Raw genomic sequence first — 26,455 nt, forward strand, 5'->3', positions numbered from 1 at the left:
GCCAGTCAGAGAAAGACAAATACCATATGACCTCACTTATATGTGGAATCTAATGAACAAAATAAACTGATGAACAAAATAGAAACATAGGCATAGATACATGGAACAGACTGACAGCTATCAGAGGGAAAGGGTGTTGGGGTCTTGATGAAAGGTGAATGGATTAAAAGAAACATATATACATAACCTATAGACACAAAGTGTGGTGATAGCCAGAGGCAAAGGGGGGTGGGGGAGAGGTGGAAGTGGGCAAAGGCGGGGGAGGGATTGGGGAAAGAAAGAGACTTTGAGCAATGGTGTATAGATGGTGCCCACGACACAGTGTACAGATGATACTTCGTTGAGTTGTACACTTGAAACCTGTATGGTTTTGTGAACCAATGCCACGCCAATAAATTCAATTAAAAATAAATCTATAATAATAAAAGCGTAGTATGCTAATTAGACCAGATGTCCTTCTGGACATCCTTCCATCCTTCCGGACGAAGCCAGGGCTGTGAGGGAAGCCCGTGTTCCAGGTGCCTGCCGGCGGCCAGAGGGAAGCCCAGGTCCTGGGTGGAGGAAGGCCTACTCTTGCACGAATTTTGTGCATTGGGCCTCTAGTCAAATATAAGCTGAATCATTCAATACCTTCTTCAGATTCTCTAATGCGTTTCTATCTAACTCTAAGTCCCCACTTACACGGCCCAGTGTACTGATTCCCAGATATTTCTTTGACTTCATCATTCACCCCATGATTCCCTCTGTGCGAGCCGTGCTTACCTCCATGCTGGTCTTCGGAAGTATCATGCATGCAGCTCCCAGCTCACCATGCCCTCCACCTGGAACACCCTTCCCCCACAGATGCCCACCTTTACTTTCTTAGTCTCCATTTAAATGGTGCTTTACCGAGAGACCCTGCCTAACCCACTATTCTCCAATAGCACACCCCGCGCTCACTTTCAAAATACTTACTACCACCTGACTGGTTACATATTTACTTGTTGACTGTATGCCCCAAGTAGATTAAAAGCTTCAGAAGAATAGGGACTTTTTTTCTATTTCATTCACTGCACACATACACATACCTATCCCAGCACCAAGCTAACTGCCTGGAACACGGTAGCCCCACTATCAATACGTTTAATGAGTGAATGAATATTAATTAACCTTTTATACAAAATCATTCTTGACCATTCAGTCAATACCGGATTGTGCTGTACATCTTGACATTTAAAGAACAAAATGGAAATTTCAAACTACCTGGTAGCAGCCGCTTTTTAATTGATCAAGGAACTTGCATCTCTCACACAACGCGCAGCTGAAGCTGAGCTGTGACTACTGAGTTTCCCCACCTTGCCCAGGAGAAGAAAAAGGTCTAAATAAGAGGCAAGTCCACACTTTGCTACAGCTGCTGTTGTCATTTAATTCAAGGTGTTAACAACTAAAAACAGCTTGCAACCTACTCAATTGTTTAGCTAAAATGCCAACTGAGCCCAAATCACTTCTAAACTGTGTTGGTTCAGTTTAGTAAAAAGGAAATAACGGGAAAAGAAAACAACACTAAGTGTATGCTAATGTAGCTTTTTATTTAATGAAATCCAGATTACTGCAAACATCAGCTTCAGGAACATTTTATAAAGATATTAAAACCAGAGGCAATGAGAAATGCAATGCGCGCACACACCAATACCTATCACCAGAAACTCAAGTAATTCTTTGCCCAGTGGAGTTATTAAGAAACCACACACCCCCAAATGGAATAAAAGCAGAGTACATATATATCTGATTTTTACTCTTCAAAATTTAAGCGACACAAGTTAATGATGGAGTACCAAAGGTTAATTAATGTGTTAAGTCTAACTTTTCAATCATTTGCTTTCCAAATCGGTGCTCTAGTTAGATTCATAATTTTACCTAGTTGAACTCTGCAACCATACCTCTGAATTTTGCTTATTTTTCAGTTAAATAAGATTCTCCTAGAAATCTAGGGGCAGGATAAGAGACAGAACTACCATCACCTACTCCCAGGGAAAATGGAGGAGGTATTTGCACTGAGAGGTTTCTAATTCCCAGGTTCTCTGCCCAATATGGACCATTTAAAAATAGACACTAACATTTCAAAGCCCGAGAAAGGGAATGTATCACTGTGAACTTCATTCTGGTTATTTCCTACAAGCAGAGAGCAAGCTAAGAAACGGGTCCCTCAAGCCAAAAGAGGTACATAGTTAGAGACACATATACCTAGCCAAACTGATGATACAATGATTTTCAGAAGTGAATTAGGATTATTGCTTTGATTTAAAGGGCCATGTTTGTCTTTTATTTTTCTCTCTAAATAATTTAGAATAGATAATGGTTAATTTCAACTTTTGAGAATAGACATTCAGCCTGCATAAAAGATATATCTTTATAAAGTAAACATCTTCAGTAGCTTCTCTTTCAAAAATAGCTCTGGTATACTTCTGACGCACCCAAACATTTGTGCTACCAATGCCGCAGCTATATTCTCAAAGGCTGGTCAGGGACCACTGAAATATTCGATATTCCTTTGCTGGCAAAACATCAGAGCAATTATTCAGTCATTACGAGGTTTCAGTAAACCACTGGTTCTCAGGCCTTACCTTGTCTCAGAATCACCGGAAAGACACCTTGCAATCCAGAAAGAAGACTGGGCGCCACTGGGCCCCAGCGTTTCTGATTCAGCAGGTAGGAGGCGGGGCTAAGGATCTGCATTTTAAACAAGTTCTCAGGTGATACTCATGCTGCTAGTCTCCGAATTGCACTTTGAGAACCTCAGCTTTAAACTATTGACTTAGACATTCTTTAAAGAGCTACAAAAGCTTCGATTCCCGGCACCACATGGGACTTACTAAACTCTCTACGATTCTCTGACAATCCTTGAGAAGATCCACTTTTCACTTCCTCTTTTACAGCAACAGTAGTGCCCAGGCTAGAGTCCTGAACACTATTCGCTTAGCATTTTGGCTTTGCTGGGCCTGGATGGGTATGTTTCCTATTTCTCATCAGAAGGGCTGCAATCGCCCAATGTGTCTGTCCCCAGACATCCTGGATCTGTAACCCTCCCCAGGACAGACCCATGCCTCTGGGGGACCAAAAGCCACAGCTACATGTCTCTGCCCAGCAGGTCTATCTCGTCCAGGAGGAAGTCCACGTCCTCCCGGCTCACTTGAGGGCTGATCACCACCTGGCGGAAGAAGTTGACCTTCCCCCGGTGGGGCTGATAGCCCAGCATCAGGCTTCCCTTCTTCATCATCCTCTCCTTAATGGCTGGGGCCACCTGCATGGACAGAGAGGATGGGCGGAAGTGAATGACCAGAACAGCAAGGCATCACAACTCCTTTTAACCAGTCATTTGATATTTACTGGGCACCCACTGGTGTGGATCCCATTCCCCAATACACAGCAAGGTCGGCATGAATAAAAATCTATTGAGAATTTATAACACATAAGGACTGATTCAGTGCTTTAAATATATGATTTCATTTAATCTTCCTAATAACCCCATGAGGGAGATACTGCTACTAATATCCACATTTATAGATGAGGAAATTGAGGTGCACCGATTACATAAATAGCCTGAGGTCCCGTGTTCAGTAAAAGGGAGAACCAAGATTTAAATCCAGGCAGTCTCACCCAAGCCCACTCTGAAACCTACAGCATATGCAATGCTGCCTCATTAAAACCAAATCAGGTGTCCTCAGGCGTCACGGTCTCAAAAGTGTCAAATGCTACATTCCCAAATTTGTCTGAACTAAAAAAAATTCTCCAGTTCAGGCGTCTTGAATAAAAAGAAGTATGGATTGGGGGAGAAAAATCCCACAAAATAACAGCCTTGCATTGATAATCTACCAAGAAAAACACTAATGCCGGTATTATGTGTAGGTCTATTTTGAAGACTAACAGTTTATTAGTTTATTAATAGGATATATGTGAATGTAAACACTCTGTCTGTTATTAAGAGGTGTAGAGTTACTAATAAATTAGGAAGTTCATATTTTAAAGATTTCCAGCTAACATGGGAACAGCCCCTGATAATCCAAATGCACACATTTCTCTAAAAGTTTAAGGTTTGAAGAAATTACTCCAACTTAAGGACACATGAGAAAATGAGTCCATTTTCACATCAGCAGTGTGACCACCCAAGAACTAACTTATAAACTTGAAATAGTGAAGTTATTAATTTTTGAAACACCAACTTAAAAACATTAAGATTATGTTCTTACTGGCTGGGAAATGCAAGCAAAGGTTTTCCATTTTCATCTTACTTTACTGCTGTAAGAGTTTCTTGGCATGTCCTATTGAATATGTGGAAAGGAAACATAACAAGTTTCAGTCTTAATTTTCTCAGTAAGATGAGATGTAGCTAATCCATAAGGGGGGAATGCATTTTTAAATAATACCAGGCACAATGTCCTTTAAAATTGCTTAGGTGACAGGCATACATGTCAGTTCCCACGAGCCTCTGTGTGATCATCCCACACCTCTCTAGTTTTAAATATACCTACATTTTGCCAGATACGCCCCCTGAAAACATGCCAAACTACTTCACTTGACACTCCACATAATCTTGATCTATTCCAAAGCTGATGGAAAAACGAAGGGCTTTAGACCTCTGGAGACACGATGGGTTGGGCTGAGTCACAGAGCCTTCTCAAGGGATGTTCAAGGATAATTTTAACTCAGTACACTATTCTTCATGTGCTAGCGTTAGAAAATAAATCTTGCAGAACATGGGCTACAATAGCAAAAAACAAACACCCATTAAGCACAATCACATTGCTATTCTAGCAAAAGATTGGGGCCCCCTTAGTCTAATGGGACAGGAAAATAAAATCTGTGAGCGTAAAAGAAAAAACAAGTAAAACAAGATAAAGTCAGAGGTTAAGGTAGGAAGAAAATGTGAACCATCATGTCCTATAAATACCTGGAAATGTGTCACAAACTATTCTGAGCTTTTTAGAGATTAGAAAACCAGGGTTAACTAAACCACCTCCAATCTCTTTGCAAAATTTAGTGACAAAAGTCCAGTAGATGCTGAAAGCTGAAGCTAGTAGGTAACTCTGGGATGCCTATGCATATGTGTTAGCAACACTTGATTCTGAACACTCCAAGCATCAGTTGGGTTTTCTTCCAAAGCTCTTAATGCAAGTCTCAGTTGTCATTAGAATTACAAAATCTAGTGAAATTATATGTAAGCAAATGAAAGGTTAATGCCATAAAAACTAAGTGGAATCCTTTGGAAAGACTAGATAAAGTCAGGTGTGGGAGGAGAACTATAAAAGCTTTAAAATAAAATCTTGAGAGTCCAGGCTGGTTCTGCACACAGATGGCTACACAGGTGCCCGTGCACTCACACCACTTAAAGAAACCTGCGCTGGACACGATAGATGATGTCTCCAGGGTATAGTTTATGAAAACAGTGGAGGCCCTCTAACCATCAGACCTCTACGCAGGAAGAGCCGCACTTGCTTTTGGAAAGCATTTGGAAATCTTCACTTGATGGGGAAGTGAGGGACGGGGCAGAGACAACCTTTCCATCAAAGGTGGGGAAATAAAGGCACATCGATAGATGTGTTTTAAGTTAAGATGTGTAAGTGATGTATGCATCGCATGTTTTTCTAGGGTAATTTGCTTTAACTGGCCAATCCCTATCACCTTAGGTAGGAGATTTCTGGTGCGGATGTGGATGTGATTGGTGCACATACTAGTATGTACATATGTACTAGTATGTATAGCATGTGCATGTGTGTGCACAACCCTATGTGATTTAAACATCTAACCCACCATTTGTCATTCATGGCTCTTAAAATCCTTATTTTTGGTCACAGAGCAATGCAGAACTGTGGTGTGATTGAGGCCAATGACAAAGGCACATTTATTTTTAATTTAAAGAACAAAAGGCCTCTTGATGTGAACTGAAGATAGGGGAGAAAAGCACAATAGTGCCAGTGCTGATCAATATTGGGAAGCCCTGGTTCACCAGGGATAAATGTCTAGCCAGGAAAATCAGAGACTATCAATCTTAGAGCACACAGATTGTGGTTCTGTAGATTTTTTTTTTGGGGGGGGGGAAGGACATAAAAATCCCCTTCATATTCATCTCCATCCTCCTCTAGCTACTCAGGGTATATCTGGCCCTGGCTTATAGCCAATTTTAAATTTAAAACAGGCATGTGCTCAAAGCTAATTTGCATTGTCTATTTCTGACTACCTTTCAATACCTCTATTCTTCCCCCCAGTGGTATTTCATGCCTTATCTTTGGAGAGCATTAGAATTTTGATTCCAGCTCGTTGGATGTGTCAGAGGCTCACATGAGGCAATCTTCAAAATAATTCTGTTCGGATTGCATTTCTTATAAGCAAAAATATTTTCTAATGTGAGCAAGGAAGGTTAAAAGAAAGATGGCCCTCAATATTTCAATATAAAGGTATTTTTTGTCTTTAAATTCTTGCTCTTGTATAGGCATAAAAATATTCTTCCATGGGCAAAACAATGGCATAAAAACCAAACTTCTCAGCCAAGTTTTGTCACTGACTTACAAAAATTATAAATAAATGACTCAATATCTATGTGACCCAGGGAACCAATTAAGTGAGGGTTTGACAACACCACACACATTTTATGTATGTATCAATGAGTATAAGATTAATTCCTAGAGGAAATTACTCCTCGGCAAGAGGGGAAGGCCTTCCTTGTCTATGAATACTTCATGGGGAAAGAAAAACACAAGCAACACTAAGGTCGATATTCATTAAATCTTTGTCACAAATTATAATTGTAGTAGCAGCAGTGGCTCTTGTTAACAAATATTGTACCAACTCCTTATAATCTGCAAGCTGCCTTCACATGTCTGATTCCTGCAAACCCAAATTAAAGCTTATTTGAAAGGAACCCATGCTTGTGCAATTTAGGGAACGAGAATATTCTCATTAACAGCCAGTTTAGGGCCTTCACCCTTAAAAATATATCAACAACCATCTCCCATTTATAAAGCTCCAGGCACAATCCGGGGCTGGGTAACTTGAATATTTTCTTTTGCTGATCACAGCAGAGAAACAGCCCTAATCCACCAGGACGGAATATTCATTCACAGGGGAGAGAAAATATGCACAAACTAAATGTGAGTATCCTAAGAGCGTCCCTAAATGGAGCATGCATGGAGGAAAGCAATTTGGCAGGAGTGAGATTGCTTTCCGGCTCTCAATTATTTTACTGCTGGTTTTCCTTCGAATTGTAAATCAAGTTCTTCTCTCATGCCTCAGTGCGCTGGTCCCCGAATCTTAAGTGGAGGAGGATCCTGACATTTCTATCTGGTTGCACAGGAACCTAATCAACACGTTTCTGTAGGATTGCTGTCCCCCTCCCCACTGCATCAGTAATGTTCCAGCAATGATTTAGTCACTTAAACAGAATTTTGTTGTCACACCCCTGCAGCATGAAATAGCATTTGATATTTAAAAGTTGTTTAAATCCACAGGGGAAAAAATAAAACAATGCTCTCATTCTGGCCAAGTATAGTCATTTAATAACAAGTAACTGACCAGGCACCATAATTGCCTCTTTATCAAAATAAAATTGCAATATCCATAAAAAGACATTTCTTTTGAAAAAATGTGCTACATATTTAATGTTAGCAGCAATGCATTTTTTAAAATACATAAAGTGTTTCTAAAACTATCCATGAGGAAGTAGTTGTTTTTCCCAATGCATTCCATACATACTTTTGTGAAATACCATAAAAGTAAATTACTAAATAAAATTGAATTACTAAAGAAAAATAAAGCCCAGTTTTGTTCTTTTATTTATTTTTTAAATGTTTTTTATTGATTTCAGAGAGAAAGGAAGGGAAAGGGAGAGAGAAACATAGACACATCAATGATGAGAGAGAATCATAGATTGGCTGCCTCCTACACACCACCTGATGGGGATCAAGCCCATAACCCAGGTATGTGTCCTGACTGGGAACTGAACTGCGACCTCCTGGTTCATGGGTTGACTCTCAACCACCGAGTCAAACAGGCTAGGATGCTCTTTTACTTTTAAATTCAACAGTGATTATGCAGTTGTTATAAAAGCTTCTAAATAGTAACTGGACTTCCATGCTTTTCTGATTGCACACTGGTATCACCGAGTTCGTGGATCTGCGCGAGGCTGGAGACCACACTTGGAGGACAGCTGCTCTCTTGTAACTCTTTGAACTCCTGGGGGTGTATATCATTTGAAGCATTTATCCTCTTGTTATGTTGCACACTCATTTCTGCCTACTAGCATGGTCTTTACTCCATTTTGAATGATGTTTTGTGTCCCACCATGCCACTGTGTTCTAGTTTGCCTAAACATTTCCCAATCATTAAAACTCAGAGCTGCTTCAGTTATGATGGCATTTCAGTAAAACCATGGGCACGGTCATGAAACCTCTACATCAGTTCTTCAAAGTCTAGTCCAGAGATTATAAGAGTAAATGGTTCAAAATGTCTCAGACTGGGATGTACAAGAGGCAGCCGATCGATGATTCTCTATTATCAATGACTAGAGGCCCGGTGCACAAAATTCATGCACGGGGGTGGAGGGGTCCCCAGCCCAGCCTGCACCCTCTCGCAATCCGGGACCCCTCGGGGGACATCCCCCTCGCAATCCGGGATCGCTGGCTCCTAAACACTCGCCTGCCTCCCTGCCTGATTGCCCCTAACCTCTCTGCCTGCCTGCCTGCCTGATCACCCCTAACTGCCTCTGCCTGCCTGCCTTCCTGCCTGATCGCCCCTAACTGCCATCCCCTGCCGGCCTGATCTCACCCCCAACTGCCCTCCCCCTCTGGCCTGGTTGCCCCCAACTGCCCTCCCCTGCTGGCCTGATCTCGCCCCCAACTGCCCTCTCCTGCTGGCCTGATCTCACCCCCAACTGCCCTCCCCTGCTGGCCTGATCTCGCCCCCAACTTCTCTCCCCTGCAGGCCTGATCTTGCCCCCAACTGCTCTCCCCTGCAGGCCTGATCTCGCCCCCAACTGCCCTCCTCTGCCTGCCAATTTGGTTCTGATTGGTCAGTTTCTATGCCAGTCAGCGTCAAAGCTCCGCCTCTGAGGCCGCCATTGGTTCCTCACAGTTCACCCAGATTTGGTTCTGATTGGTCGGTTTCTATGCCAGTCAGCGTCTCTGGGCCTATCTCTGGGCCTGATCAGAGAGGCGGGGCTTATCAGCAGCCCCTGCAGAGGCGCAGAGAGAAACAGAGGCGCAGCTGCTGGCGAAGCCCAGAGAGAAAGAGAAAGGTAATGGCTGATCAACAGCTGCCACGGAGGCTGTGGATCAGACCCTGCCTCTCTCTTCAGGCCTCTCTCTGGGCCTGATCCACAGCCCCCTCGGCAGTCAGTGTTGGGTTGCCACGGCTGACTTATGGTGTTCGGTCAAGCCTTCAGTCAGTTGTTATGAACCCTGGGTTTTTATATATTAGGATGACTTGTCATTCATTGTTTCTCCCCAAAGCATCTAAACTGTGTTTAAATAATTGCAACGTTGTGCATTAGCAGCTTTAAAAATCCAATCTTGCACCTCATGTGTACCACTTCCATATTAATCCTCAATTCCATTTCCAAGTTCTTTCCAACATTGAGATAGTACATTTTTTTCCCTTTAAAAATAAAGACAGTTGTCAATCATCTTGGTAGTTTGGTTGGGGGAAGGGGACTGGGGGGCGGGGCATGAGGAGAGAAGCCTTCTAATGAAAATAATATATTGTGTGCGGGGATATTTCCATTATGTTCTAGAAATTTCTATGTGTTGTGTAAAGTATTTTGTAAGTAAGTGCAAGTATTTTTCAGAATCCAGAAACATTTTATAAGTTAAAATTTACTTTGTTGGATACATGAAAAGGTCATATAGCGAAAAGGTCATTTGTCCCCATATTCATGAGCTTGTGTCCAAAATGGAACAGTCTCATTGTGCTGACCTGTCACTTACATTTTTATCAAAGGAACACTGAAGAGCAATATTGTTTCCCAAATGTGCCTGAAGGTATAAGTCACCTGGATTCAGGCCCCAATCCAGAGCTACTGGATTTGAATCTCAATGAAATAGGCTTGGTGGTCTGTCACCAAGGCACCTCGATGAGATAGGCTTGGTGGTCTATCACCAAGGCACCTCGATGAGATAGGCTTGGTGGTCTATCACCAAGGCACCTCGATGAGATAGGCTTGGTGGTCTATCACCAAGGCACCTCGATGAAATAGGCTTGGTGGTCTATCACCAAGGCACCTCGATGAGATAGGCTTGGTGGTCTATTACCAGGCACCTCGAGTTTTTGTTATCATGATGCAAGTTTGGGAACAGGGAGAATAATAGTCTCTTAACTAGGACTCTGGGAGAGGTGATGGAAGGGTGAGAGGTGTTTTAGACAGGAAAAACAATTTCGAGAGAGGATGGCGATGGAGATTGGGAATCTCTCCTCCTAAAATTGCTTATGTCAGTTCCATAGTAAAATAAACCAGTGACCTTCAAAGAATTTACTAGCCAACTTCCTGCTAATTATAAGACCCGATAAAGTGTTCAAAAACACCCATGGCTCAGGAAACAAGAAAACTCTTTGTTTTGATTGTTTAAAGAATCCATTTGCTTCTTTCAATATATTTCCTATTCCTTACCTGTCAGATTCTTTTCTTACTCCTCTGCACAGCCTTCAAGCATTTCCCCTGATATCTGCTCCCTATAATTTAGAAGGGAGCTGCATTGGTATAAGTCTCCCAAGCTTAAATTATATAAAATTGGTGTTCTATAGCCCATGAAATCATATGCAACTAAGAGTTCATTTCAGCTTGGCAAAACATGGAGAAATAGGCTGCACTTGGACTGGATGGACCTTTTCTCAAATATAGATTTTTAGCCTTATTGTCCTCTAAAAGATATTGCAAAATCAGACGTGCACAAAAAGAAAAGTGCTTCAGCCTGAGAACTGCCCTGTTTTTTACCCTTTCCAACACAGAGGGGCAAAGCCACAAAAACAAAGCTTCAAATCTCAGCAAGACCCAAGAACACAGCCTCACATTTGGTGTTTACCACACAGAAATGACGATGACAGCAATTCCAATCACCCTAATGTCAGCCATATATTCAAAGCAGCAGCAATGAACAGTCATAACAATAAACCAAACTGACTCGAAAGCTGTAGCTGAAGGAGGGACACAGTAAACGCTGTGCACCCTCTATAAAGCAAACATCCAGTACTCCACTGTGCCACAGCAGCCGTCTGAGCTAGTAGCTCCTCAGTAACTGTTGTGGGCCAACTCCCAGATTTTAGCCTGTGTTGGGAGATCCCTATACTGTTCCTTACAATGACAAGTTATTTGGGAATTTTCTGCCATGGATCGTACCAGATCTCTAGGAGGCACGTGGAAAGGAGTCTCCGCATTTTGCATTGTTGCAAGGACTTCAGGGTGCTCTTTGCATGTATGTCTGAAGGTCAGAGGTGCCAATGTTTCACAGTGCTCACACAAAGCCTGCCCAAGGAAGACTTCCATTGCCCCAAACGCCATCATGCTCCCGTGGGAAAACACTGATCGGGAGCCCCGTGTGCTCCAGGGGATTCTTCCTACACTGTGTCTGGGCGCTCCTGGATCCTTCCCGTTTCTCCCATGAGTTACCACTCTTGCTTTGGTTCGGAGCAGATAACTGACGGGTGAGCAAATGGATCTTCGGAGACAAAATACTGTCTTGTTTTCCTCGATTCTTTTTGTTCTTGTTTTATTTTTCTTTTTTTCCACCTTTCCTGAGGTATGACTGACCAATAAAAATTATATGCATTCACAGTGTACAATGTGATGTTCCAAAAGGCGCATACATTGTGAAATGATTCCTCCAAGATTCTTAACCTATTCAAAGAGTATCAGTCCGAGAGGAGGAAATGGGACAATCTCAGGTTTCTCTCGAGGGCCTCTGGGCAGCGGGCCAATGTTTCTAAATGCCGCATCTGGCCAGTTTAGCAGGAACACAGCTTGGAGGCCCTCCTGGTGGTCCCAGCACTACTGCTGACTCCAATCTGGATCAGATTCCTGAGTTTTCAGCCTCACAGATGCTACACCACACCTCATCCACACTCAGTGACGTGAACATTCTAAAGAGGATGAAAATTCTGATTCCTTTTCCCACAGTTTTCTCAGAGTAACTTTCCCAGAGAATCCTATTTCCTTTCGATTTTTGGCAATGGGCAATTAGCAGCTGTATTCTGTCTTTGGACTCATTCCACAGTAACAAGCCTCTAACAGCCATGGAGGCTGTCTGAGGCATACATGCAAAACCCCAATAGCTGCTCAGGCACAGGTGTGGGACGTGGTCCTGGGGTTGGCACAGCAATATTTTTCAAGGGCCAAACCTGCCTATTAGGCTTGGGAGACTTAGCTTCCTGAGTAGTGGAATATTGGTGTTTATAGTAGTTTCTGAGGCCTGACCAGGCAGGGAGTGAAAAGGGAAGTGATTCATGGTGTAGGCTCTGTTCTGACAGACAGCTTGCCCTGCACAGCCCGCATCTGAATTCTGCCTCAGGGAGGTGCCCACCAGTCTAAACCCACACTCCTGGCACCACCTACGTGCACCCGTCCATCTGTATCCTTGTCTCATTTATAGGTGTTTTTTTTTTTTTTGCACTGATTATATGCTTCTGGAGTAAACTGAAGTTCAAAGGATCTTTTTGACCTTTTGGGGGTTGAGTACAGATTCTCGTTGTCCACCCAACAGTTAGTTGCATACATAGGACCTACACCTACCTCTCCCCTTGGCTTTCCTTTAACTCCCTATTTATAGTAGTTTTCATATTATTTCACTGCACTTTCTTCAGCTTGAGTGCATCCTAAAATGCCTGGTGTTTCAACCTCAGAGGCAAAACCTGAGCTTTTGAAGTCATGTGTTTCATGTAGCTTGCTTTACTTTTTTTTTTTTTTAACTGAATCAATGAGAGTTACCATGAGGATATTTAAAAATAATTATCATTCCTGTATTAGCCACAAAAATATTGAGAAAATGTTAAGTGTCAGATGTTCCTCACTGAAATCGGTATAAATTCTTGTAAGAGTTTTTGTTGTTGTTGTTGTTTTTGTGTGTGTTTGTTTGTTTTTTACAATGAATGCTGTAAATATTAAGCAATAGCTTTTAGGTTTGCGCATGTCGAGCAAATTAACGAAGTGAATTATATAGTCTTCCTTTGGAACTCACTCCACCCTCTTTTTACTTTCTGCCTAAAATTGGAAGTTGCCTGTTACCTTAAAGCCATGGTGTTCCCATTGTGTTCCAGGGGCTATGGTCTACAGAGGCTGAGGAGGGTCAAGAAGGAGGCAAAGTGGACAGGGCCCTTCTTGGCCAAAACCCAGCTCCAATTTACCTGTCTTATATACTGGAGTTCTATGTAAGCGCTTATTTGACCAAAAGGGCTCTGCCCTTTTAAAAGACCACATGTGAATTAGATTGGCAATGTACTTATTATTATTATGGTTCAATAGCTATCATTTTGGCATACCTGAAGAATAGCCCTCAAGATGTTGGCTAAGGGAATACTTCCTAGATGGCCAATCTAAGGGGAGCGAAGGGCTCTCGGAGTCTGCCGTTCTTGACCAAGTTGGTGAAACAGAACAGTCACAGAGAAGCACGCTGCTCTGCTAAAACCAAGCTTCCTCTGCCTAAGCGTTCAGGATAAGCCATGCGTCGTCACGTTATGTTCAAGCAGAGTAATAAGAAGTAATAAGTAACCATTTTACATAACTGAGTCTCACGTCGGCCCCAAGTACAGCTACATAACAAAGCCCTATCACCGTCCAGTTCAACGGCTCTTTGGCTGCTCTTAGTTCATCATCATTCCATTCCTGTGAGCTTCCGCCAGTGCACCCACTGGCCATGTGAACGTCTTCCTTCTGTGAACTGCTTGTTTGTGTTCTTTGCGCATCTGGGGTGACCATCTTTTTAAAAAAATTGATTGAAAAGAACCCTTTATTATTAAGGACCTTAACTAATTGTTTTTACATGTTGCAAGTTACGTATCTGCTTTTAATTTTGTGTCTATAGCTATTTCATGTACAGTTTTAATATTTATATAATCAGACCTATCAATTATATACATGTTTTTTTTTCCAATATTGGTGTTATACTTAGAAAGCCTTATCTACACCACAATTAAATAAATATTTGTGTGTTTTTTTTCTGATTTGATTTGACACTTAAAACCTTTAATCCATTTGGACATTCCATTTGTATCTTGAATAAATTAGAGCTACCCTCCCTAAACTCCCACATTAAACCAGTAGTCTCAACACCTTTGATGGAATAAGCCTGTCTCCCCCCAGCATGTATTGGGAACAGATAGGATCCCTATGGCTACTTGGGCCTTGGCTTTCTATTCTGTAAGACTGATATGTCTACTCTGAGAGTAACCCAAGCTGCTGTGTTTATTGTAGTCTATAAAATACTAAAGTGCTTGAGAGGGGGATTCCCTTGTTAATAGCCACCCTTTTCAAAATGTTCTCACCTATTGGTCCCCACTTATTCTCCGGTATCTGGAAACACTTTGAAAAGTTAAAAAAAAAATTCTGTTGATATGATTAGAATTCTATTAAGCCTGTATTAATTAGGGGAAATGAATCTTCTCATCTCCAAGTTATCATGTTTTTCAATTTCTAAATCAGGTGGTTTTTAAAAAACACAGCTGCAGTTTCCTTGGCACTCCTCTCAGAGGGAGTTCCTGGGTTGGAGAGGATTTGTGGGAGGTCAGCTAGCATTTGGACGCAGGGGCCCCTGTATGGGCTCCAAGTGAGGTCAGGAGAAGTGGAGCAGGGGAGCAGTGTGCAGCTGGTTTTCAGGACTCGCTTTTGGAAGTCCACCAATTCTGAGCCCACCCTGCTATGATGAATCCCAGGCACCTGGAGAGGCCCCAGGTGGGTGTTCTCGTTGATTGTCCCCAACGAGGTCCCAGCCAAGGGCCAGCATCAGCCAGCAACCATCTGAGTGAAGATGCATCTGAAAGAATCCAACCCAGGCCGCTGAATCACCTTCAGCCAGTTTAGTCTTCCCAGAGGAGGTTCCAGCCATCCAGCCATGCTCTCCCCCGCTGCTGTCTGAATTCTAACCCACAGAATCTGAGAGCGAAATCAAATGGCTGTTCGAAGCTGCCACATTTGCACTAATTTGCAAAACAGAAATTGTTACGGCAACACTGGGGTTTTCTTGTGGCCATAAAATTTTATGGTTTTCTTCTGTTGGTACTATACTTCATTTAAGTGAATTCTTGGTTATTTAATGTATTTTTTGCTATTGTGGTGATGAAATTACTCTGACTAAAAAGCTGCCTTCTGATATAAATTACAACTTTCTAGTTCCTCATTTCTCACTCTTTTGTGCAAGAAAAAAAACCTTTTTAAGATATTCAACTTTGTACATCTACGATAGCAAATCATTAAAAGTTTTTTATTTGCTGTCCTTGGGTTTATGGATACACAACCACACACTCTAAAATGGACACATTTGGGCCTTCTCCTTTTAAATATTTAAAGCCAATGTTTCTTCCTGATGGTCGCATTGCCTGGCACTCCCAGAACAATAGTAACTTGGCAGATGTTCCTAATTTGTCACTGAGTTTTAGGAAAAGACTTTTCGTGTTTAATATATATATTCATCTTATACATCACATAAGCAAACAAAAGCATATAACCAGGAGATAACCTCTAAGTCTTATCATTAATTTGGAAGGTCCTTCAACATGGGTTTTTTCTTTTAAATTGTTTTTTTTTTCTCGCTTGCTCCATAATTCTGGATGACTTTCCTTACTTTCTTGTTCAGAGGTCGACAGGAAGTGATGAAATTGCTCTTTAAGACTTGCGTTTGCTTAGCCTTTGAAATACTGAAGTTGTGCTGAATGGAGCACTAAAATGGAATCCATGCAACACGCCGTGCGCTACGCTGGCTGACTAATCCATCTCCTCGGACGGTTTGTGCACGTCCAAAATTACTACTTAAATTAAGTTTTCCAACCTGTGCGAGTGGATTATTGTGTGGCTTTGGGAAATAATCCTCTCATCCTCTAACACAGTTGTGACCCAGTTTGGGGAAGTATCTTTAATATCTTGTTCAGCTTCACTGACCTCCAGGCAGAACAGTCAGAAATATCTGCATTTAACAGACAACTTTCATCTTCGGGCTCACAAAAGGGTTCGCTTTCTTTAAAAAGGAAATTGAAACCTGTATCATCACAAGGCAGCCTTTTAGGTGATTTTTACTTTCCATTTTAGAATCCCCACGGAGAGAGGGACAGCGATCTGGAATAAATGAAGAGCCTCAGAATAGTGGGTAAATCAAAGTTGTTGACACGACCTGCTCTTACCTCACCGTTGATTACTTGTCAGGTCACAGGCTCTCACCCTCCCAACAAAAGCAGAAACACGTGTGTGGAAGGTGCGGTGAGGCTAGGTTGCCAGAACCGCACACAGAACGATGACCCAGCAGGAAGAGGAGAGGGGTAGTGAAGAACCTACAGAAAGCAGTAACTCTGAGATTTTACTTTTTGTTTTTTAAATCCTCACCAAGGGTATTTTTCCATTGATTTTTAGAGAGAGTAGGAGGGAGCGGGGAGAGACAGAGATGTTGGTCATTATTTTGGCATAGCTCAAATGGCATAGAAATACTCTTCTGTAAAATCTGGGTATATGCTTAAGGAGACCTCTACCTTATCACAGAGTAGGAGAGAATGTTAAGGCAAGTGAGATTGCTCTGAGGGGACAGTATGGCTATGCGCTTGAATAAACATGTGGGGGAGGGAGGAGAGAACAGAGAAATGAGTTAATCCTCATGTTAACAGTTCTAATGGTGGGTGGAGACAGTAGCATTTTCACCAGGCCTTGAATCACACTGTGTAGTGTTTCTGGAATGTGGACAAAATGCTTTGGAATCATCTGGAGATGTTTGTTAAAATTACAGATTTTAGGACACCAGTCATTATTATACCTCCATTGCCTAAGGGCCTGGAAATAATGGTATTTACCAAAGTTTCCTCATGATTCTGATACAAGCCAAGTATGGGAGTCTCCTTATTAAAGAAACATGAAGATCCTGAGAGATCAGTCAGCACCGCTGGTATTTTCATGGAGGCACGCAAAATAGCACCAGGGCATATCTCATTGGGAATACGGTGACAGATGGGCTGACATTTCTTGAGAGAAGCTTTCTATTTGGTTCCTTTTTCTCAGCTGAGAACAGTACCTGACCCTGGGTCATCTGGCTTTTCATACTCAGGATACCAACAAATCAAAATGAGGTATAATTTTGGGATGCAAGAAAAACATTGTCATTAAAATACATAATTGTTAATAAAATTGCCATTGGAATGGTTGGGGGAAAAAAGTCAGATCTATCACATATACAAAAATCACTTTCTATAAATTCAGTGTTGTATTTTGGTGTTCCTGAGGGCCAGCAATGCAGCGGAGTGAACATGAAACAGTGTGAGTTTGAGCATTAAAGGGCAGGAGGTTACTTGGGTACTGAAAAGATCCCCCAGTGAAAGGATGTTACATAGGCCATTCTTCATCCTCACAGCCCCTTTGGGTATCTTGTGAAATTACAGCAGTTGTATGGGGATGGCTCCACAACATGGCACTTTTTAAAAAATATATATATATATTTCTTATTGATTTCAGAGAGGAAGGAAGAGGGAAAGAGAGATAGAAACATCCATGATGAGAGAGAATCATGGATCGGCTGCCTTCTGCAAGTCCCCCACTGGGGATTGAGCCAACAATCTGGGCATGTGCCCTTGACCGGAATCAAACCTGGGACCTTTCTATCCACTGAGCCAAATTGGCTAGGCCCGCCGTGGTCGGCAAACTGCGGCTCGCGAACCACATGCGGCTCTTTGGACCCTTGAGTGTGGCTCTTCCACAAAATACCACAGCCTGGGCGAGTCTATTTTGAAGAAGTGGTGTTAGAAGAAGTTTAAGTTTAAAAAATTTGGCTCTCAAAAGAAATTTCATTCGTTGTACTGTTGATATTTGGCTCTGTTGACTAATGAGTTTGCCGACCACCGGGCTAGGGCAATATGGCACTTTTCAGGTTCCTGCGTTTTCCTCTTTGCCCCTCACGTGATTTTTACCATCACGGCCGGATGACTGCCTTGCACATGAAGTAGTCATCAGTTGGAATCAGGCTTGGTGCTGTGGATGTTGACAGCCAACTGATCACGAGTGGAACCAGGCCAGTGTTCCCTCCCAGGGATTTTAGCACCCAACTCATCAGGTTGTCTGAAAGTTCTCTTCCCACCTGGCGCTGCCTCCAGACCTCAAACATGTTATGAAAAAATTCAGTCTCCTTGGCTACTGACAATAACGAATTAACTGTAGACAGAGCTGTCAAAATGAAGGTATGTTTAGCTATCTGGATAATCCATCAGGAAGGGGAGGAGGAAGTGAGAAAACTGAAATTAAGTAGAGTCTGAAACCAAACACACTTAATAATTCTGGTAAAGGATAAATTTATATCTATTCATACACCTCATTGGACAGTTTTACAGAATCCTCAAGTCTAGTTCCTTTTTAAAGAGAGTCTCCAATATATTTTCTGAATCAAGTGCACTTTTCAGTATTTTAAAACAACATTCATTTATCATTTCCTTTGTAATGAAGACTCTAGACATGGCCATATCTAAGGGAATGAGGAACTAAGATTTGCATATGGGGGCACAGGGATCATGCATTTCTGCTGGCCTATCATATTCCGGAATATTTTCTAGTCATTACTCATCTGTCCACTCCAGTGACTGAACCTGGATTTCAGTTTCTGTCAGAATTGTGGCCTATGGTTTGAACTGTCTGTCTTCACCAGGAAGTTAAAATGAATTTGTTCCTGATTCGCAGCACCAGCTAGTGCACTAATGATGGGTCTGGCAAAGCTTCCTGTCAATCACGCAGAAATGCTTCCTGTGAAAACCACCCCCAAAATATTGACAAGTGTGGCCTGCAAAAACAGGGTAACAATATGCTGACCTGGTCACTCATCGGATAGTGAAAGGTCCGGTCGTTTTTGAAGCCGAAGAAAGGGAGTTACGGCAGTCACAGAGGGATGTTTCCCCTCTTCTTCCTGGACCAAAGCAATGGCGCAGGGACTATGGATTGATTTGGAACACCATCTAGTGAAGGATTTGAGGAAGTGCACTAACAGAGAAAAATCCCAGGCCAAATTCTGATTCCATGGATTCAACACTTTCTTTCACACTATTTCAAATGGTTCTGAAATAAAGACAGTGTGATTTTTTTTTAAGTTAGTGCAAAAACAAAACAGAATGACCAGTGTTCAGCTGATTACCTCGCCTGCCTCTTTGGATAGAATGGCCAGTTTCCTCTCTTAGCACTTTCCCATTTACTACTGTACAGTCAGAATGTAAGAGAGACTCCATGGAGTCAGCCCAATCAATAGGCTACTTCTGCCAGAAAGTCAGCATCTGGGAATGACACCAACGGGTCTGGGAAGAACGATGCCAGGGCACCGGACTTGCAGACACGCACCTCCCAGCCATGGTGTTTTCAGTTAAACAGTGTACGTGTCAGAGGCATTAGCCGTCAACAGTTAAACATTTTTCTGGTACTCGATAGCTTTTAGCACCAGAAAAATCAGTACCAACACTACCTATTTCACAGTGTGCTGCACACAAAAAGCACTCAATAAATAGAACATTCAATAACTAGAGGTGGCAGCTAGAATCTTTAACCAGGGGAGAAAGTTGAATATAATTCAACTATTCAATTTTGAATTCTTCTATATAAAACTGTGTCATTTATTTCCTCCTTTCTCCCTTTTGAACTTCTCAACTCCACATTTCAGTGTCACCCCCTTCTTGGTACGTTGATCTACGTGCTCTCAGCATTGAATAAATGACATGTGCAGGGGTGGGGGTAGGGGGAGAGAGAAAGCAAAACAACAACAACCCCCCTCCACCCCCAGCTCAACATTATGCTCCATTTACTATAATTAACTATCAAGAGTTTCTAATGAATCTTCATTCATCATATTTTGACTTCCAGAAACCTCATTTCACCATTCTTGCTGGCTTTGTCCTTTCTAGCTGTAGCTCTGAAGTTACACGGCGAATGTGCCATTTGGGGCATCACGGTTTCTATGAGTAACTGATGGTAGCTGCTCTACATGAAAGCAAATGCTCTATTTGTGTTGCCCATGTTGCTGGGTTTTCCTTTTCAGGGGAAGAAAGTAAGCCTCCTGCAGGTCTCCAGGCCTCAGCTAGAGGCTACTGGAAAGAGAGCAACCTTCCATCACACCTTGGTCTCCTCTCTCTCATCAGGAGAAGAGAAGACTGGACAGAGCGCTAGGGGGCTCTCCCACTTTCTCCTTCCGACTTCCATTGTGTGACAAATGGCTAACTCACTATCATTATAAAAATCCAGCCATGCACCGACTAATCCACGTTTGTTTTTAGATACAGGTGACTCTGGGACATTTCTTCAAGAAGCCAACATTTTAAACCAATTGGACTTACTTTGAACTTAAGAGAATAGAGGGGTCTTCAAACATTTTAACTGTTGTTTCTTTATATTTGCTGGTGGTCCTTTAACTAAGAGGGAGGGAAGATGAATTCTCAATCTGAAAAGCGCCTGCAGACAGGCAAGATGGTGGTTTAGGACTCCACAGTCTATGGCACTTTTTCTAGCTTAACCGCCCTACACTAATGAGGGGTGAGAAAACAGGAGAACAGCCATCATGTGAAACACGATGGGATAGGTATCATAGCTGACGACAAAAAATGTGAGGCACGGGGTTTGAAGACACCCATCTATCAGCCACGGTGTTTTCAAGACATGGTGTTGTATAGCCAATGATCAGAGATGGTGGAAAGAAATGTTTTGGGCAGGAGATTTTGTACTTTAGGTAAGGGTCAGGAGATTTTATTGTGTGGTGTGTAGACAAGTTATTCATCAGATGAAAGTACAGATATTTGCAAGTAACTCTTCCTCCTTCAACCCCTCTTTCCTCTTCAAAAAAAGTTAAAGAGTATTTCAGATTATCCCCCATGTAACACCCCTCTTACTCCTGCGCTGGCATGCTTTCATGAACGAGAAAGAGTTAAAATTACAGTCAAAAGTGCATGTAACTAGGGGTGCTGGTTTGCTGAGAGGGGTCCTGGTTTATGAATAGTTTTCTGGTGTAATTATTAATAGTGTCAACTTCACTTTCAAAAGTGTCCTGAGTAAGGCAATGCGTTCTCTGGTCCCCAGACACACACGGAGAGTCTGTGTCATGATTGCTACGTAAGTGGCTAGAGTGGCACAAGTGGGTGGGATGCATTATCAGCATCCCTGGCACCACTAGCAATGTGATCTCTGCTTAGGTTTTCAAAATGCCAGGCCTAACCAAATGCCATAGCCAAACAACTTCCAAAGGTGAGGCTATATGCAGTGCCATAGTGGCCTTTGAGAGGGTACCGATTTCTGTTCTTAAATGATGGAAAAGCTTACTGGCTAAACCTTCCCATCTCTCCCATTCTTTTCCCCTGATGCCAATCTTTTGCCACAATTGCTACAACTAATTGCCAATATTTGCAATGTGTGTGTGTGCACGTACACACACACACTCACACACAATATGCACATGCAGACATGTGATTTGTTTTGTGATTTCACATAGCTTGATTTAAATGAGTGTCTTCTTCAAACTAATTTATCTTCAGCCTGACTCAAAAATAAGTGCTATTTCATTTGCCTGACTTGGAGAGCTCATTTTTAATGTACAATGACCATCAGGCTCTGATAGAACCTCTAACAAACAGAACATTATATATTTTACAGAACATTACATATTTTTGGAAGATACAAGGCATCATCTGCACCACAAGGCCAACTTTGGTAGCAAATGTAAGAGGATGTGTGTTTTGGTGGAGAAGGAAGTAAGGAGCTATTTTTTAATATCAAGCGAAACAGAAAAAAAAAAAATGTCCTCCAGATTTTGAATGGAGGTATCTGGAGAAAATAGGCTGATATGAAAACTTAAAGAGAAATTATTGGAGGGGTTATCTTCTCCCCTCCCCCAATCTATTTTTACTAGTTGATCCATGGACTGAGAAACTCAGATTTCTGTTGCACTGGCGCCCCCCAATGGTCTTACAATTCCACTGCTCACAGTTTTAGAGGAGAGCCCTTTGGAAACTTTATCACAGGGTTTTGACACAGCCAACCAAGGAATGAATGGCGAAGGGTCAAGCAACTCAACAACAACAACAGTAACAAGACGCTGATGGCTGTCTGAATCAGACAGGCTGAGGTCTGAAATGAAACCCAGCAGGCTGAACGCTTCCCAAGGCTGCCCAGCCAGGCCACTGAAATCTCCGTCATTCAAACAAGGTTGTGGTTTCTCACGTCACACACAAAAAGGCACCCAAGTCCTTCACTGAGAAACTTGAGCAAAAGATGCAGCGCTGATGTGGACCTGCTGATTGGGTTTTCTTGGATGATTTTAGGGATATTGCCAATGGGTTTTTCTCCTTTTAAGTTTAACGGAGGCCACAGTCACAAACGGAGTACTAGCCCAGGTTGGCATGAGACAAAGCTTAACTTTCTTCCACTTCAGACGTGCAGGCACTGCCTCTGCCTATCTGACAGTGGCAAGGGGAAATGTAAACACAAAATCCACTTACGTGGGGCGCTTTGCATGGCGGTGCAGAAACCTATGGTCCAAGGTGACAGGGGAAGAACAGTGGCATCTGTGCCACAGCCCACCTCAGCTTTTAGACAAGACCTGCGTCTCAGATGACCATAGTTACTGTGGATTTATGAGAGCCCCTGCGATGAGCTTGACACGGGACACTATTTGGTTCTTTAAGCCATCAAGGAATTGTCTCAAGGAATTGTAAGTGGCGCTTTCTCTCTTAACCTCTTCCTCTTAAACATCTGATAGTTGCAGGGAGATGAGTGTGCACACTCCATACAAGATGCCAGGAGTGTAAAAGCAGCAGGAGTGTCTAGAGGAAGTTTCCCTGGCTCTTAGATCAGGGGTGGGTTTCCAGGACGTGTTGGAGTCCAAAGATTTGTTTGTCAACGTTTAGAGATGTTAATGACAAGTTAAGACATGTGTTCTTTCCATTTAAGTTAATAGGATAATTCATTCTTTTTTTAAATTTTATTTTATTGTTTAAAGTATTACAAATAGTAGTACATATATCTCCCTTTTTCCCCCATGACCTCCCCCCAGCCTCCCCTACCCCTTGTCGCATGCCCTCATCCCACTCCCCCAGTGTCTTTATGCTAAGTGAAATAAGCCAGGCAATGAAAGAAAAATACCACATGATCTCACTCATTTATGGAAAATAAAGAACACTATAACCTGATGAACAAAAAGATAGATACAGAGGCAGTAAAGCACCGAACAGACTGTCAAATTAAGGCGGGAAGGCTGGGTAGTGTTGGGGAGGTGGGGGGCGGGAAAGAGATCAACTGAAGGACTTCTTAAAGTCTCAAAAAAGAAGTGCTAACAAAGGTAGATGGAAATCCAACTAGTGTAAGTGGACGACACACCCTGGTGGGCCCCTTGAGTGCAGTTGAGAGAGAACCTCCGTTCTCACCAGTGTAGAAACCCCCTCCACCATCAGTACATGCTTAAGTATTACCTTTTAAGTATATTCTGATTCCTTAAGGAGACTCGCAATAGGTGTCTTCTTAAACCGACTTCTCTTTAAAAACAACTGTCACTGGCAATAGATAAATGCAATGTTTTCTCTTATTGGTGAGACAGTGATTTATTGCCTCTGTGATATCCATCTGCTAAGTAACCTTGTGAAATATTAACCACACTCCAAAGACCCACCCATGATTGCATGCAAGTGGAGGGAAATTGCCTTCAGACTGTGTGAGTGGAGACAGTTCCAATTTATATTACGTGCTCCATACATAACAGCATTTTTTTTCTCTGACATTGAGCTTTTGATTCAGAAACGCTTCTTCAAAGGAAGCTTTCCTAGTTCCAAACACATCTTTGAAAACACCGGTAACAGGTTTGCATCTACCATGCATTTTGCTTATTTATCTTGGTTAACTGGAGGGTTTTCTTATTGTTTATTTTTAAATTTTCTTAATTTTTTAAAATGGAAAACAGAGTATAATTCTCTCTCAGGTAGTCATTTTTTTTTTCCAATCTAAAAAGAAACCAAATTACTTCTGCTAAGGAAGGATGGTTTCTCATAGGAGAATGATTAATGAGAAACCCTTTCCCCACCCACCACCATTGAGTTCATCCAACAAAACAAAGACTAACAGACCTTAAAGGATAGCTGGTTAGTTCTTCTCCTGAGCAGTACTTAAATTCATCCTCTTAACCCCATGTTTACCTGGGGGATGAGGCTTTCAGGAGGCCCCATCTGACACTTGGTAATAATTTGAAGGAAGCAATATGAATCTAGTAGCCCCAATATAAACTACCACCAGAAACAATGAAAACCTCATTTGCTTCTTAACTACTAAACCTGTAAGGACATGCGTTCCTATGTGAGCTTTTGCTAATTCATAAATTTCAGGAAAGCAGACTAGGTGCCCTCATTCATTTGAATCCACTTCTGAGGCTCCGCACTCAGCACCTTAATTTCAGTGGGCCTTGTGAAAAAGGCAGCTAGAGCCTTGACTAATCTGCGAAGAGGAAGCGCTTGTTTAAAATGACAGTACAATTCTGTTAGGAGTACAGGAAAAGTCACGACCACCCACAGAACTTCCCCAGGGGGCCTGAGGGCCACTTGCATCACCAATTTTATGCTATATCTTCACGAGATAAATTCAAGTAGTGACACGCAGGCTCCAGCGTAAAAGCACCTGATTGATATGTGGCCTCCAGATGAGTAAAGACCCTTTTAATAAAAAGAGAAAAGGGGGTATATTGGTTTGCATTTGAAGTATGACTCCATCCTTTTTCTCCTTCTCCCTGGGTGACAAGTCCAGTGTAGTGTAAGGGACGGGAAGTCCAACACTTATTTTGATCAGGACATGCAAGACTTTGGGGGAGCAAAGGATCCAAGATGGCGGCGTAGGTAAACACCTAAACTGCTGCCTCGCACAACAATTTCAAAACTACAACTAAAAGACAAAACGTCTATCGCCCAGAACCATGGGAAAGCTGGCTGAGTGGAAATTCTACAACTAGAAGGAAAGAGAAAAGAGCATTGAGACGTGCACAAGCGCTGAAAAGCTGAGGTATGGAGGCGTGCGAATTGGGCTGGTGGCAGGCGACTGGGAGCGCTACTTTTTTCAACCCGAAGGGAGACAAGCTCCCGATTACTCCCAACTCCAGTTTCTGGGGAGATGCGGGGGACCCAAACTCCTACGGGGAGAAGCTGGACTGTCTGCCATCGGGTTGGAAAGTGAGGGTGGCTGGCTTGCAGGGCCACGCAGGAATAATTGTTTACTGTGCTGGGGCGCAGGACGCAGGGACTAGGTCGGAGATGCAGAGCCGGCTTACTGTCAGTCATCGCTGTTTGCCACGCCCTAGCCTAGTGACGCCCTGAGACCCCGCCCCGTGCAACCTACAAACCCACCCAAGCTCCAAGCAGCGGCTTTAGCATATGAATGGCCTGCCCTATTGCAGCTTAACCTAGCAAACTTGCAGCCCGGGTCAGACAGCTCCAAAACCTCCAAACCCCAAGCAAAGAGGAGAAAACTGTAGTTCTTGCTGTAGCGCCTGCTGGGTGGCCTCAGACAGTAGCTGACCTGCACCCCATTGGAGATCCAGAAGCCAGTGTACCTAGTGGTCAGTGTGAGACACCAGATTTCAACTCCTTACATCCGTAAGTGACACATTCAAAAGGCAGACTCAGTGAGCACCAAAGCCCCACTGAAACAAGTTCTGCACCATAAGCATGTTTCCAGCGCAGCAGTTCTTACATTATAGACACATCGGGTCCTCACAGCCAATTGGCCCAGAGGTCAGCTCCTACCAGGGTACCAATAGCAATCAAGGCTTAACTACACCAAGACTTTGCACTCAGCCCACAAAGGGGTGTACCAAGAGCGTCCACCTCAGGTGATTGGGGAGGCTGAGCTACTGGCGCCTATAGATCACCTACCACACAAAGCCACTCCATCAACACAGGGAAGCAGCAAAATGCGGAGACAAAGAAACATGTCACGAATGAAAGAAATGGAAGGAAGCAAACTACTGGACATAGAGTTCAGAACCACATTTATAAGGTTACTCAAGAATCTTCTAAAAACCGCTGAGGAACTTAGTGAGACCTTTAAGGATCTTAATGAGAATGCCAAAAAAATGGAAAAGGACCAGTCAGAAATTAAGCACACACTGTCTAAAATAAAGAATATACAGAAACTCAACTGTAGATCAACGTACTCCAAGAATCAAACCAAAGATCTGAAATATGAGGAAACAAAAAACACCCAACCAGAAAAACAAAAAGAAAAAAGAATCCAAAAATATGAAGATAGTGTAAGGAGCCTCTGGGA

At 42.6% G+C, this 26,455-nt stretch overlaps 1 protein-coding gene across 1 annotated transcript in view; it reads right to left on the reverse strand.

The window, feature by feature from the left end:
• Nucleotides 1-3,106: 3,106 nt before the first annotated feature.
• Nucleotides 3,107-26,455, reverse strand: part of GADL1 (glutamate decarboxylase like 1) — a gene marked incomplete at both ends in the record, with an annotated part of 148,128 nt that continues 124,779 nt past the window's right edge. The window contains one exon of the mRNA XM_080675538.1: nt 3,107-3,280. Coding sequence (XP_080531664.1) covers nt 3,107-3,280 — 174 coding nt within the window. The remainder of the gene's footprint in view (nt 3,281-26,455) is intronic.

Source organism: Plecotus auritus (genome assembly GCF_963455305.1).
Source record: "Plecotus auritus genome assembly, chromosome: 6".
Classification (NCBI taxonomy): domain Eukaryota; kingdom Metazoa; phylum Chordata; class Mammalia; order Chiroptera; family Vespertilionidae; genus Plecotus; species Plecotus auritus.